The sequence below is a fragment of the Anolis sagrei genome, chromosome 2 (genome assembly GCF_037176765.1).
Source record: "Anolis sagrei isolate rAnoSag1 chromosome 2, rAnoSag1.mat, whole genome shotgun sequence".
NCBI lineage: Eukaryota > Metazoa > Chordata > Lepidosauria > Squamata > Dactyloidae > Anolis > Anolis sagrei.
In genome coordinates, this window is record NC_090022.1 from 85,075,628 (window position 1) to 85,090,517 (window position 14,890).

Below are 14,890 nucleotides of genomic sequence, written 5' to 3' on the forward strand. Positions count from 1 at the left end.
GCTGGCTGGTGGAGTTGTGAATTCACCCCAGTTTTTAATCTGAACTTCAAATGAACTATCAGACATGGTGAACTTTATTGCCCAAATAGGTTTAGTGCTTTGGATCGTTTATTTAAAATTCAAATGGAAGTGTAGAGTACATTCTGTCACTGTAATAGAAGCCTCCATGGCTTAGCTGCAAATCCTTGTAGTAGGACCGGGCTGTGGCGCAGTTAGCTGAGAGCTAGCTGCATTAACTCACTACTGACTGAGAGGACATGAGTTCAAAGCCAGTCCAGGTTGGAGTAAGCTTCCATCTATTCATCTAGCTTGCTGTCAACCAATGCAGCCCAAAAGACAGTTGAATCTGTCTATCAGGAAATTTAGGTACTGCTTATGTGGGGAGGCTAATTTAACTAATTTACGACGCCATAAAAGAAAACCTTCCAGCAGCGTGCAGAAGAATGAGGAAGTACTCCATCAAAGAACTCGGTGTCACAATGGATAGTGAAGCGGCAGCTCCCCCTGTGGCCAGAATCAGGCCAGAATCCTGCATACCCTCTTGAAGCCAGAAAAAGAATGTTAAATTGCCTCTGCGTCTGTCTATATATGTTGCATGTCTAACTGGCATTGAATGCTTGCCATGTATATGTGCATTGTAATCCGCCTTGAGTCCCCTGTGGGGTGAGAAAGTTGGAATATAAATACTGTAAATAAATAAATAAATAAATAATAAATCAATAAATAAATAAATACTAGGAGAAGTGAAAATGAATTTTCTCTACAACAATGTGTTATTGTTTTGATGCAAAGGATCTTTAGGTGGCTTGGTCTTGAATTTCATGGGGAAATAACAACCACTCATGTTACCAAAGACCTGCTAGTTTGAGATGAAAATAAAAACAATTGATTTCTTGATATGTATCAATGCCACTACCTATATATTTTAGATTATCTTGGCATAATGGCTATGGCAGTTGTAATGCTGATGAATGCATTTTAAAAACTGATTGTTATTTTTTAAAAAAATGGAATGAGTGAACATAGGGGCACCAACAACCAGCAGAAGTTTGCAAAACCCAAGGTTAAGAAGTCCAAATTCAGTCTGTAAGAGGCCATTGTCTGGCAACCATGCATGGCACAGCATAGCATATTAATTGTGTAATAGTTCTACACCTGTCAGACCAACCACTGAATCACTACACAGTGGTCCTACCACTCCCAGAAATCCCAGCCAGTTTACCAGCTGTTAGGATTTCTGGGAGTTGAAGGCCAAATCATCTAGGGACTCACAGGTTGAGAACCACTGGACTACAATATTCTCACAGCCATTCCATGGTTGGCGGAGAATGAGTGAGCTAGGAGAAGCATCTGGCCATAACCCTGTATCCGGATGAGGAATGATTACATTGTCCAGTGAGGTCTGCTGGATGAGGTAGTCATTCTGTATTAGAACATAATCAGATTTTTCTGTGAATTTCCTGCACTAGCCAAAGAATGGTTCAATGATAAGATGGAGGTGGAATTGCTTTGGCCATTGTACAGGGAGGAAGAGAATACTAACCTCCACATCCTCAAGGTGGACTTCTGCTTGTGTATGCCACCAACATGATGCCAGCCAACAGGTTAAATGTTAAATTTTCTAAATAGAAACAGCAAGGTAATGTAAACTGCACAGGGAAGTAGAATCCTTCCCTCCTTCTCGAGGAAATCCTTTCCAGTTATGTCAATGTCTTTCCCTTTTCTCAGCACCTCCTTATTCGTACCAACCACTTCACTCAACTTATTTGCTAAAATGCTGACCCAGGGAAATGAGTGGCTTTCTGAGAGTTCTATGCCAAGCATTACAGAGTTTTAATTCATGCCCTGTATCCCACCCAGAACTACATCAGAACAGAAACTTTTGGAGAAAAGTGCTTACATTTCCTTCACTTCCTATGTACTATTCTATATGGAGCCAACCATCTGCACTTAGCAGTTACATTATGATGTATCAGCAAAAGAAAGGAAATAAAGATCTTGCCAAAATGAAGGGTCCAGGCATGAAGCACCTGCCAAACCAACAGCATTTTTCCACCACCTTTCAGCAAAAACCCTTCATGTCCATCAAATCAGGAGCCAAAACTGTGTGAAACTCATCATCCCCGACACCATTGGAATAATACTGCAACAGTCATACAACATTAGGGGTGGACCAATTTGACAGGTCCAGAGCTCAATTTTCTAGTCCTATGAACTTCTGAGGGCTGCCCAGACTGCCAAGTATGCTTTGAAAAACAGAAACAGAAATGTACAGTTTTAACAAATAGGTTAGTTTTAACAAATAGATTAAAGAGTGCTAGGAAGGGAGTGGAAGGGGCTCTGACATATTTGGCTTTTCTTGCAAGCCTGAAGGCAAGGCATTTTGTTTAAAAATTGCCAGGAGGGGAATTCCACATGTGGCCCCAGGGTGGCACTCTGCCCATCCCTGAGGTAAAGTAATGCTGTAACATAGCTTTCAAAAGTTCAGGAGATTTATTGGACTCCTCAGGTTCCCACCTTTGTGTGTGCAACTTTGCCTGTGCTGGCTGACGTCAAGGCCAATCCCTGACCTTGATGGAATGTGACTGTTCCAGCATTTGGCAACATTTGCTCCTTCTCTTCCCTTTTGCCCCTCCATTTCTAGGCACTCCCACTTCAACTGCACTTCCTTTTTCTTGCCCCCATCTATTGTTCTTTAATAATGACTTTAGTTGCTGAGGCAACTGTCACAGCAATAGCAGCCATTCTGGTGGGTTAACTGCCATAGTCCCAAGCAAGTACCTGGAGGACGAAAAGTGCAGACATTGCCCTCCCCAAATAAAAATCATCCTCCCTCTGAAATTTTCATTGACTTGCCAAGTTTCTAGCATTTTGCAGGACAGTGGGCCCTCCACATTCACTGAGGTTAGGGGCACAGTGTCCCCACAAAAGTCTAAGAGCCACAGTAAAAAAAAAAATCCTGAGCGAATACCTCTCTAGAAATCTCTAGATCCACCAGAGATTGACCATAGAGTTGCACTGGAGGACCCATAGATTCCTAAAGATTCCGCCCTGAGTCGCCCCAGGGGGTTGAGAAGGGCGGGGTAGAAGCACTCCAAATAAATAAATAGATAGATAAATAAATAAATAAATAGAACATTAATCAAATCTGTGAATAATCAAATCCCCATAAGCCAAATCTGCAAATATGGTGGGCTGACTAATTTAAAACTTCAACTGAGCATTTGGAAGCACAGTATAAACATCCAAAGAAAAAGGGAAGTCAAAGTGCTACCAAGGGAAACACAGCAAAAACATGAATTCAAGATGTCATCGATTTTCAATTCCTGATATCCTGCAAGAACATTCAGTACTTTGAAGTACCAGATTTGGAAACCTGAGGCAAACCATCTAAAGTTTCCCAGTAATGAATTATCCCACAAAGTGGTGCACCACATGTATTGTTTGACTAACTCATATAATATTTCAGTCCTGGCAATGGTGCTCTAGGACTACAGGAGTCATGCATGGTTCAAATCTTCTGAGTGACCATACTTGTGAGCCACTTAAATACAACTCACTGTTGCCTAGATCAGAGTTTGGATACATCTGGCCCTCCCATTTGTCTTCCTTCTCTCTTGGGGCATACCCACTAATGCAATGGAATTTATAGCAATGGGAGTGTTGACTTACCAATGTTCTTGCCAATGTTATGGAGTTCCCTCCTGAATTTCTACAGGACAAGCAGGTGAGGGAAGAGAGAAAAGGACCCCTCTGCAACCACTCACCTGGCAGGAGCCATGAAAGTGACAGTGCTGCTCAATGTGTCCTTTACCGGGATAATTTTCCTTGGAGATTGCATGCAAAGTTTAGCTTCAGGATGAACACTCTCAACCAGGTCTATTAATTCTTAATTGAACTGTGGATATTAAGTCAAGTTCTTCACACTGCTCTACAGCAATATCTCTTTTGAAACAATACATTCCCCTTCTGAAGATAGGTACTCCTTTTACTTGTGCTGAAAGGCCCAGCTGCTCCAGTTCCCTTTCCCTTTTTAATTTTTAAAAGGGAGCACCATGAGGGAGCAAGTCTGCCATCTGCCACCTCTTTTGATGGGGAGACTACCAGACAAAGGCCAAATGGAAAATTGGTCTGCTCCTGAAGAACTGTTTACTAATCTACTATGAAATGATGGATTGTCCTCTTCAAAATGCAGATGAGAGCTGGGGGATATGTGGATCTCCAAATATTGTTGGATTGCAGTTCCCATCATCTCATGCCAGCATGCCTCATGGTGAGAGATGATGGGAGAACAGTCTCACAATATTTGAAAGGCCACTTGTGTGCCAATCTTAATGCAGAGTGAAGAAAAACACTTCCATAATAAGTAATGTACATGCATAGAGGCAGCAAAATAATTTCTTTTGGTTTCCTGATATGGCCTATCTTATGCATCTTGAAATTGTCTATTGCATTTTAAGCCCTGAAGGAAAGACATTGGATGAATGAATGCTTCCTTACTGCTTTGTTCTTCAGGGCGTTCCTTTTTATGGCCTTTTGTAATAAGGTCGCTCTCCTTTTCCTTCCTCAGGAAGACATCGTGAATCCAACTAGGTTTATCCTGCTGGACTCCATTCAAGGCACTTCAGTAGCAAAGACCTCTGATTAATGGGCAACCATGTCTGAGTTTGTGTCACCCTTTCATTGAGCAAGTCTGCAACAGAGCTGGGGAAAGGAACTTTTGTGGACTACGGATTTCAATATTCCCTAGCCATTGTGACAATTTTTCTCTCTTCTAGAAGAATGTCACATCTAAGCAAAGTGAGATGCCAAAATTATTTTCTTTCTAATATTGTAACATCTGAAATGGGGCAGTAGGGAGTGTTGATTTTACTCTAGAGCAGTGATTCCCAACTGTAGGTCCCCAGAAGTTTTGACCTCCAACTCCCAGAAATCCTAACATTTCTGGGAATTGGAGGTCAAAACACATGGGGAGCCATAGGTTGAGAACCACTGCTCCAATGGATGAGTGGTGGTAGTTGGAGACTCTCATGCTACTGGAGCAGTCCATGTCCCCAAGGTTTCAGCCTGCATTTTAAAAGTGCTCTCCAAGGTACTGAACAGTGTCCTGGAAATAGGTACATCACCTTGAATAACTCCTTTAAAATTTGTACTGATGCTGTTTCATATCACTTTAACTGCCATGGCTCAATGATATGGAATCCTGGGAGCTGTAGTTTGGTGAGAAACCAGCCCTCTTTGTCAGATAGGGCTAGAGCAGACATGGTGAATCTTGGGGTCAACTTTCTGCTCCATGATATTCCAAAGGCCACACGGACTACTAAAAATCTAAACTGGGAATAGCTTTTTAAAAAATTACATAAATATGTAGGCATGTATGTATATGATGCATATAGTTCAATGTGAATAGTGGAGGGGATCCTATAAATCAACCTTTAAAATGATTTATTACTGCTAAAAACTTTCAGAAAAGGCTGTTTGACCTTTTTTGGTTAACATAAGGACAGTCTGGAAATCTGAGGGCCACTAAACAGTCTTGGAAAATCATGAAGGCCAAGGGTTGCAATTTGACTACCCTAAGGCCTCTTCTACACTGCTCTATATCACAGGATCTGATCCCAGATTATCTGGATGATTTGAGTCTCCACTACCATATAATCCAGTTCAAAGCAGATAATCCAGTTCAAAGCGGTAGGATTTTATATGGCAGTGTAGAAGGGGCCTAAGCTAGATATTTGGACATCTATTAATGCATTTGTATCTATCTCCCCAAGGTCTGAAATCTGCTGAAGGAACCCTTCAACAGTCAGGGCAATATGCTGTGGGAGGACTTGGGACAGAGCCTTCCCTGTTGTCGTAAACAACGTTTTAAATACTTTTTCCTTAGAGGCCTGACTGATGCCCACATTGTTATCATTTGGGTGCACAATTTTTAAAAGTTCACTAAAACTTTGGGACATACCTGATTTTGTTCAGCTGTGCACATGTGAATAGTTTAAGTTGTTTAACTGCTTTAAATCTGTCTTGCTTTAAAGGTTAAATGACTTAATTCGCTTTTAGGTTTTACACTATTCTTGTTGCTTCAAATTGTTTTAAATTTATTTTTTGTACACTAGCTTGAGTTCATCCAATATATATTATAATAGAAATATTCAACTAACCAGCTTACTAAGTACTAAAGATTGTCATTTTGTTTCAAGTTTTATGCTATATTTGTTCTTATGTATTCACAGTAAGCAAGGTGTGTATTTTTAAAAATAACTCCTCACTATGAAATGTGTCTGGGATTTAGGAAGGAAGCGGGAAAAGTCACTGGGCCTTGATTCAACTGCAAATTTTCTGTGGCCAAGTTAAGGAGGCAGCAGTATGAATTTGTATTTTTTGCCGGGATGAACAAATGTGACTCCAGAGTTGATCACCAAAGCCTTCACTCTATAAATATCTAGCTATCCCATAGCTGCTATGCCTAGCACTTACTCTGTAATTTTCCTGTGGCCTCTCTAACTATCCCTTCTCTAATCACATGGCATATCATACATACACTGCCCCACCACAGCATCTGTTATATAAGTGCAATTGCATTACACAGGTTTCCTCTGTTTCTTTACATATAGTTGTATGTTTACAACAGAATCGGGTAGAATTAGCTCAACTGGCAGGTAGTCTGCCATGCAACTGGCGTCTGGTACCTGTTATCTAGTTAGAAGAGTTTCTGCTCATGAACCTTCAATGTAGTAGTTGAACCTGGATTATTCTCTAATCTGGGATAGAAATGTTAGAGGGGAATGAAATCAACATTGTGTGTAAAGTTTTTTTACATCTCATGTAGCCAACCAGTTTGAGTCTGGTGTATGAACAACACCCTTTATTCAAAGGGTTCGGTTTGTGGTTTTTGTTTTTTGGTTTTTTTAAAAAAGTGTTGTGGCAAAAACGTAACTCTCCCCACCCACATCCTCACAGAAGGATTTGTCAGACAACCAAGCAAGAATGCACACAGAGAAAAGGAAAAAGAAAGAGACAGAGGCAGAAGGATATGAAATTCTGATAATTGGTTACAGTGGATTAAATAAATATGTGGCATCTATGATTGTCATGTATTGTCTCGCATATTTATTACAATGTGTCGCCACACAGAACTTGCTGATCCAAAAAATCATGGGGTGGGATGAGTCTAAAATAAAGTGCTAAGTGCTGGGTTTGCTGGAGACTCTTCACTTGACAGACTGATGCAGCACCTGTTTTGTGGAGTCTGGCTGAAGGTCAAGCTGTGGTTAGCTTGCTCTGCGGGTGCTGAAGCCCATGCCACAATTCATGTACAATTGAAAGCTGCCCCTCTGCCAGTTTGTACCATGGTATGTGGCCAGCATAACATAATGGCTTGAATACTGGACTATGAAACCCCATTCAGCCATGACCTTGGGCAAGTCACACTCTCTTAGCCTCAGGAGGTGTACAACAACAGTACACATATGTTGTGCAGAGTTTACAGTTCCCACACTGTTATGATTCACATTAAGCTCCAATCAGAGGCAAACAAATAAAGTGGCCAAATTGTCAAAAATATTAAGCCAAAGTCTGGTGTGCCATTATCAGAAAAATTGTGTGAATCTTATTAATAGACCCAGGGTCATATTGAAGGTGGCTTAGAGCCACCCCATAAAAGGATGGTAAACAACACAGATTGTAAAGTGGATTATTTTGGATTACAACTCTCAAAATCCCCCAGCCAAAAAGCTCAGCAGTGAAGGATAGGGAAAGTTGTAGTAAAAACAGCACCCTACTCTCTGGAAAACAATAATTGTTGCAAAGGTAGGAAATAGGGTGAGGTGGCCTTTCATCAGTACCTGCTCAATAGTCCTGGCAGCAGAAGAATACTGCAGGGAAGTAAGTAACATGAAATGATTTCCTTACATGTAAGGTGCCAAAGTAGTAGAATTTACCTGAACTCAAATTTGTGCTTGATTGATTTGTAAATAATATTTTCAACCTGAGATGGCCACTATTCTTTCATTAGATACATATGAAGTCAAGAGGGCAGTAAAATTCAGCATGATAAAAGTATTAAAATGTGCTGAAAGGTATTAAAATCGCACTTGTTGCAGTTGCTTAGGGATCTGCTTGTGCCAAAAATGTTTTTCGTACTCTCCTAACTGCTAATGTGAATTAACTATGAACAGACCCACCTTGTCTTTCTGTGAACAAACACTACAAGACCTGCAGAAAACTCATGGGTCAGAAGGGAAGATTCACCATGGTAAGGTGTGGGTTTTTGTGTGAGCTTTCAAAGCAGGATAAGTAAACCAGCACTGCTAAGTATGAAATACAGGTGGGAAGGAGTCCATGAGGTTCTGGGGTTGTTTTCTTGGAGAAGGGGCATTTCTCTCTCTCACTGTTGATGGTAAAAGGAGACCATGTAAGAAAAATACAGAGCAGAAACTATATGAAGAATAAAAACATACAGGAGGCAGGAACAGATGGAAGTTGGAGGTGGTGCTATCTGAAATCAAAGATGTTCAGTGGTGAAAACAGCAATGTAGTTTTCAATATCAGCAGAAAGTAGAGAGGATGTAGGCAGGTCATGCTGACGACTCTGGATGTATATAGGACAGAGGAAAGAACATCCCACAAAGGAAAGAAGAAATTTGCAAAGCAAGGCAGAGATGAAGCCAGAGATTTGATGCTCCATAAAGTTTCTGGGCATTAGAAGAAAGAAGGCACCAGACACTTCCTCCTGTTTCAGTCAAGTTTCTGCTAACAATCTTCAAAGATGCCTAAGCTTGAGCTATTTTAGGCTATTATTGTGCACTGCATTACACTCTCTTCAGCTCCCTTTGGAATTCAATCAGCACAAACGCAGGGATCCAATGGATCAGGTTTTGACAGCACTGGCTCCACCAAGACATGTGAGCACCATGATACACGGGGCTTCTTCCACAGAGCTTTCCCCCAGAAATGTCCCGAGGGAGCCTGCCTGCTGAAGCTCAGTCTCCTCAATGTAAAAAGTGCCTTGGGTTTGTGAAATATGTTTATATGTGCAAGTTGTATTTGCACACATAATCTGCAAGAAGCCGTCATTTTGACTCGCTTTTGTTTCTTTCCTTCTGCACACTACCAATTGGTGCTGGTCACTTGCTCAAACTCTCTCACACACATACTTTAAAATAACTATTACTTGTAGTAAAAAGAAGGTTTCCACACCTGAGGCTCAATCCCTGCATTCCTGGTGGAATAAGAAGGCCTTGGAGCTTGGAAGACCCCTTTAGCTCTTGGCGACATGATCCTAGAAGAGTACTCAAAAGAAGGCTCTGGCGACATTTCGATGCTCGTTCTGATGTTCTGAGGCATCAACATAGTCCCAGCTGAGGGGCCAAAATAGCTAGGAAATGATGTACTTGGACTTGACTGGGCAGATGGATGCAAAATTGGAGAAGGTGGCAAGGGATATGTTGGGCAAGAAGCCTGCCTCATGTAACTGAGTTCAGGAACCACAGGCTTTGGGGGTGGTGCAGCTTTTGGTAAGGACCTCACTGGATCTTTGACTGGAGAAAGGATGAACAAGGAAGACTGGGTCTGGTATGGCTGTTGCTTGGAGATCTCCAGCTCCTTTTTGGAGAGCTCACTCTCTGACATGTTGTTGTGGTAGAGAGGTACATGAGAAACTTTGGGAGACCTGGCTGGACTTCTGGGTGGGGGCTGGGGGAAGGCTATAGGCGAGAGATGGTTTTCTGAGGCATATTTCCATGAGGGAGGGAGGGAAATGGTAGGTGAAGGTGACCTGGTGATATCTGGTTGCGATGGGGACTCCACAACATACTTCTGCATCCTAGACTGTCGCTTAGCAAATAGTTCTGCCCCCTTTCCTCTTGCCTCTGAGAGGCCTTGGTTGGACTTGATCTTAGCCTTGGGTTGTATTCTTGGTGATCTTAAACATGAGGACCACTCTGGTGCATTATTATTATCTGCAGGAGCCTGAAGGGGCCCATCTACTGCTCGGATTTCAGAGAGAAAGTTGGAGGCCTCTGCTCCCAAAGCAAATGGTTCATCCTCAGCAATTGCTCCTCCTTGTCCTTTTTGTTTTTTCCTACTGTCTGCTCTCTGGACTAAGTGCAAAAGATCTGGATTTGGGGCCACTTTGGGCTTCTCAACAAAGGTGAACATTGATTTTTTGGTTGATCTGCGGGCCACAGATTCCTCAAGGATGCCTGTTTTTGCTGGAGGTGGTTCTCGGTTCTCTCCCGGCAGAGGTCCTGGCCTGCTATCTTCACACTCAACTTCTTGGGGAGCAGGGACTTTCTGTTCTTCACTGGGATACAGGGCTGAATAGGCTGGAGGTGACCTGACTCTCGTTACTGGAGGAGGGCTGGAAAAGGTTTCTGCATAGGTGGGTGGTGGAGGACATTCCACCACAGGACTCTTCTCTTCTGGTGTGTGGGTTGCCACCAAAGACTGTGTCCCAAATGGTCTTGCAGTTCGGTTCTTCACGGGATTTGGTTTAGACAAAGTCAAGCGTACTTCACAGTACTGTTTATTAGTAGTGTGAGTTTGAGTTTCACTGGGCTGCAAGTCAGTGATTAGAATGGGCTTCTCGCTGTTAGTGATAGGAAAAGCATTCTCAATAGCAACAATCGCCACATCCTGGTCTTTGCGAATAATTTCTCCATTCTCTTTCCCGTCAAGAACTGTTTCACTCCCCAACTTCTCAAGAATGATATTGTTCTCCCTGTCAGTAATAGGTACATATGACTCTTCGATGGGGATATGACTATTTTTCTCACTGTCAATAACTGGTAAATATGGCTCTTTTGCAAGAACATTATTTTCACTGTCTGCCTGTGGTACATACAGCTCTTTTCCAAGTATTGTACTGTTATTCTCACTATCAGTGGCAGGCACAGCAAAGTCATCAATAATTGGTGGTATATTTTCTATATTGCTGATGACTGGGGTGTGTTGGTTATCAGGTGCTTTTCCAATCTCATTGGTGAAAAGCTCATGCATTCCATTGGTCGAGGCCATCCCTGTATTCTCCTTTAAGTAGACACTAAGAGGAATTTGCTGAAATTCTTCAAGTGAAGTTTCTTCAGAAGACAATGTTGGGTTCATTGTGGAAAGACTCTCCTCACTTTTAATTGTATTTCTCTGAGTGTCCTGCATATTATCTAACCCAGGTAAGTTTTCCATGGTGCTCTTTTGCCCCCACAACCCAGGATCCTTGGTGCCAGGTAAGCTACCTTTGAGTCCTCGGTTGTCTCTTAAGATGTGCTTCCAATGTGACTCTTTCCCATAACTTGGGATGTTTTGGTGCTGAGTAACAGCTCTGCAGGTGGAGTCAGCAGCAGGTAGTTCTCTATCGGTGGCTTTTGGGGTTTCTAAGGTGAATGCATTCACTCGCTGCTTGCGCCTGTGAAACAGGAGAACTCCTTTGGAGTTGGGGTTGGGTGGGGTGGTCAACTGGGCGGCAATCCTCTGGCTCCTGGCTTTGGCTTCCTTCAGCTCTTTTTCAGAGAGACTTGCACTTCTTGAAATATCTGAGGAGAAAAAAGATAGGGAGGAAAATGTTAAAAGCATGGCAAATGGATATTTTGGACACACATACATACACAAAGGCCTTGATCCTGTTGATGGATGTAATAATGCCAGCACTGATGGTGGAAATGGTAGCATAAAATGATTGCAGAAGTCACACATGACCTTTGGGGAAGTGCTGCGCAGCCTTGGAGGTCCCCAAGAGTTGGAAGAGACCACAAGGGTTATCCAGTCCATATCCTTAGCCTTGCTTTAGGCCGAAGGAAACACGAACAACAGTTTTAAAAATACTTTCAAAAGGCATTTTGCAAATACAGCAGTACAGACTTCTGTCACTTGGTGCGACATGATCATAAACATGAATACCAAAGAGTAATGGATGAATTAAGCCTTGCCTACACATTTGTAACTTCTCAACAGGATGCCAGTCAGTATGTTCAAGGATTAGAGATTATCCACTGGTCATAAGAGTTTGCAAATATTCTCCTCCACACATAAACCTCACCCCATTTTTTCATTATCTCTGCTGAATTATGTGGATCTCTTGCCTACTGCAGAGGCCACTGAAACAACTAAAGATTTTATAAAACTTTATTTTTTTAAAAATGGGAACATCCCAGACTACTTCTTTGTATAGAAAACTTTCTTTCTTTATGCAAATGAATGTGTGGAAAAGTCACTGAGAGGTTGTGTCCCTGCCCTCTATGCAGTTTTGTTTTGTGATTGTAAATGACTGTATGCAAACGGAATTTATTGAAAGACTTCAAAAGGTTTCAGGTTGCAGTTCATTTGGTTTCAAACACCCTGCACAAACATGCTCCAAGCAGGAAATTGGCCAGCTCCAAACTATCTCACCTCCATCTCCCTTGTCTTCAGAGACTTGGCTAAGCACAATGTGCCCAGCTATCAAAATGGGAAAAACAAAAACACTCTTGCCTCCTCATTACTGGAGATTCATTTCTTACATGACTGAAACACAAGGCTGATGTCCTACTTTTGTTTGAACTCAACGCCAGATGGCAGCGCCTGATAATAAACTAACAAGAACACAAGCCTTTGAAAGGCTTCCTAAACAGTGGTTTAAAACTAATTAGCCTCCTAGAACAGATCTCACTTCACATCTCATAAAACCATGAAATATAGGCCATCTGCATGTTTTCTGTAAGTCACCTAAACTACCCAGAGAAGCAGGGGGAGCTGTCTGCTTTTGAAAAGGTCCGGCCAGGGGTCATGGCAAAAAGCGTCTGCTTGGCCAAGCCCTGAAAGGATGTGGAAGGACACAGAATGCATTTTTCTTTGGGTGAGCCATTTCCTATGAGCAACTTTTCTAAAAACTCCCATGATTTAATACGCCTGGCAAGAGGAAACATCAGAAACAAAGAATAGTTATAAAAGGTTTACAGCCAAACCGCTGACATTCCTGTGCCGAAGACGGTGGCAAGAGGAGGGAGAACAGCTCTGAATAGCCTGCCCAGGCAAATAATTCTCCACCTTTTCTTTAGACTTTCTTTGTCTCAACCTGGATCAAAAAGCAGAATTAACCTTCCTTCCAACTGTTCTGACTGGACAAGAACTCTTTATTTCTAACTTGCTCTCTCTCCCTAGAAGGACTCAGGGTGTCTTACAAAAAACCCAAAAGTGACAAACATTTGATGCTGTATAGTATCAACAATCAAATATTACACACTATTAAAACACATGGGATGGCTTTGGCTAAAAAAGTTTAAATCAGTCAATTAGGCATCAAAAATTGTACAGTTAAGCAATTAAAATCAGTATAAAATATAAAAGTATAAAAATATAAAAATATAACTTTTCAATAGGTTATATAATCATTGTCGACTACGTCCACCAGGATGGAATCTATGATAATATTTTTCCTCCTCTCCTTATTAGTAACACCATGGTGAGCACTCATATACAAGTTTTAACCTACTTGTATATGAGTGCTCACCATGATGTTACTAATAAGGATGATGTAGTGTGTGTGTGCTTTTTGAATAGAATAGATGACATGTTCTATTTATTCAGACTATGCGAACCACCATGGTAAGGGATCCTTGTTAAAACCTGCCTTCTGACACTAATTAGATGTCTGCCTACCATTAGACCCATTCTTCTCCTGGAGACTTAATAGGCATGCCTAGACAAAGAGAAACCTCCTTCTTCCGAATTTCACAGGTATTAGAAACCTGCCCTTTCCACTCTCACCACTTTTTATTGTAGCAAACATTACAGAAATAGAAGGAGACAGTAGTGACGTGACCACAGAAGATCACGAACGGATGCTCCCCCGCCCTCTGAACTCATGAAAGATATGAGAAAGGAGAGTGGAAACAGAAAAAAAGAGGATGGATAAACAGACAGAATGAAAGGGAAGGGAGGAGAAGAAACTGAGAAGAAATCCGGGCAGCATTATCTCTTCCAGATATCCCTAGGTCACCATATACTGGAACGTGAGTCTTACAAGTCCTAGATTGACAGGCAGAGCTGCCCACAAAGTTCAGAATAAAGCATGGGCGATGTCACGGCCCCCGACAGAATTTGCAGCCATCTCCTGTGCAATGAATCCATTACTCTGGGAGGATAAATATACCATTCTATCTGGCTGAAGTTTAATGAGGGATGTTTTTAAATCCCCATCCCATGTGAAAGCAATTTAAGCCATGTGTGTATATTGAAAATGGGACTGGGGTTTTCACATGTTGATCTTCTGTTATTGTTAAAGAACAAATTTTCTTTTGTGTTCTCACAAGACACATCAACTCCTTTTTAAGGAGGGGAAAAAAAAGCTTTCATGAAATAGTCTGTAATCATTTTCAGAATGATTGGCACTTCTCAAGCTATTGTTGCAAATTCCAGGCTTTTGACAAGGAGCTCTGAGAGAAAAGTGCTTGCAAAAGTGATTTGAGAGCATCAGACCAGCTTCTTGGGGGACTACACACTGTCTTGGTGTGAAGATGTGTAAATAACCACCAATACTGTAGAAACACTTCATGTTTCCATTTTGTTTGGTATCCAAAGTGGAAACAGGAGATATTTGATTATTCATGGATTCGTGAAGAAATGTCCTTTTCTCATTGGAAAATGCTGCTTTCTCTGCAAGATTCAACTTCTCTAAATGTTTTTGAATCCCCTTTCCATTCCTAGTCTGCATGACATTCTAATATCCATTCCAGTGAAGTGTCAACTGAACCTTTTCTCAGATTAAAACTTTCTATCAGACTCAAGACTAGCAGCATGTTGTAAATCAGAATCCTTAAGGTAGGGCTGGGGAGGTGATTCATCCTGCATGATAAGGTTTGAATTATGTGTGTGACCCTTGCATTCCTCCCTAACTCTATGATTCTATGATACTGGCCTG

At 41.7% G+C, this 14,890-nt stretch overlaps 1 protein-coding gene across 1 annotated transcript in view; it reads right to left on the minus strand.

The window, feature by feature from the left end:
• Positions 1–14,890, minus strand: part of SYNPO (synaptopodin) — a 97,742-nt gene that overhangs the window by 10,689 nt on the left and 72,163 nt on the right. The window contains exon 3 of the mRNA XM_060765453.2: positions 9,199–11,528. Within this exon, the coding sequence (XP_060621436.2) occupies positions 9,199–11,528 (2,330 nt within the window). The remainder of the gene's footprint in view (positions 1–9,198; positions 11,529–14,890) is intronic.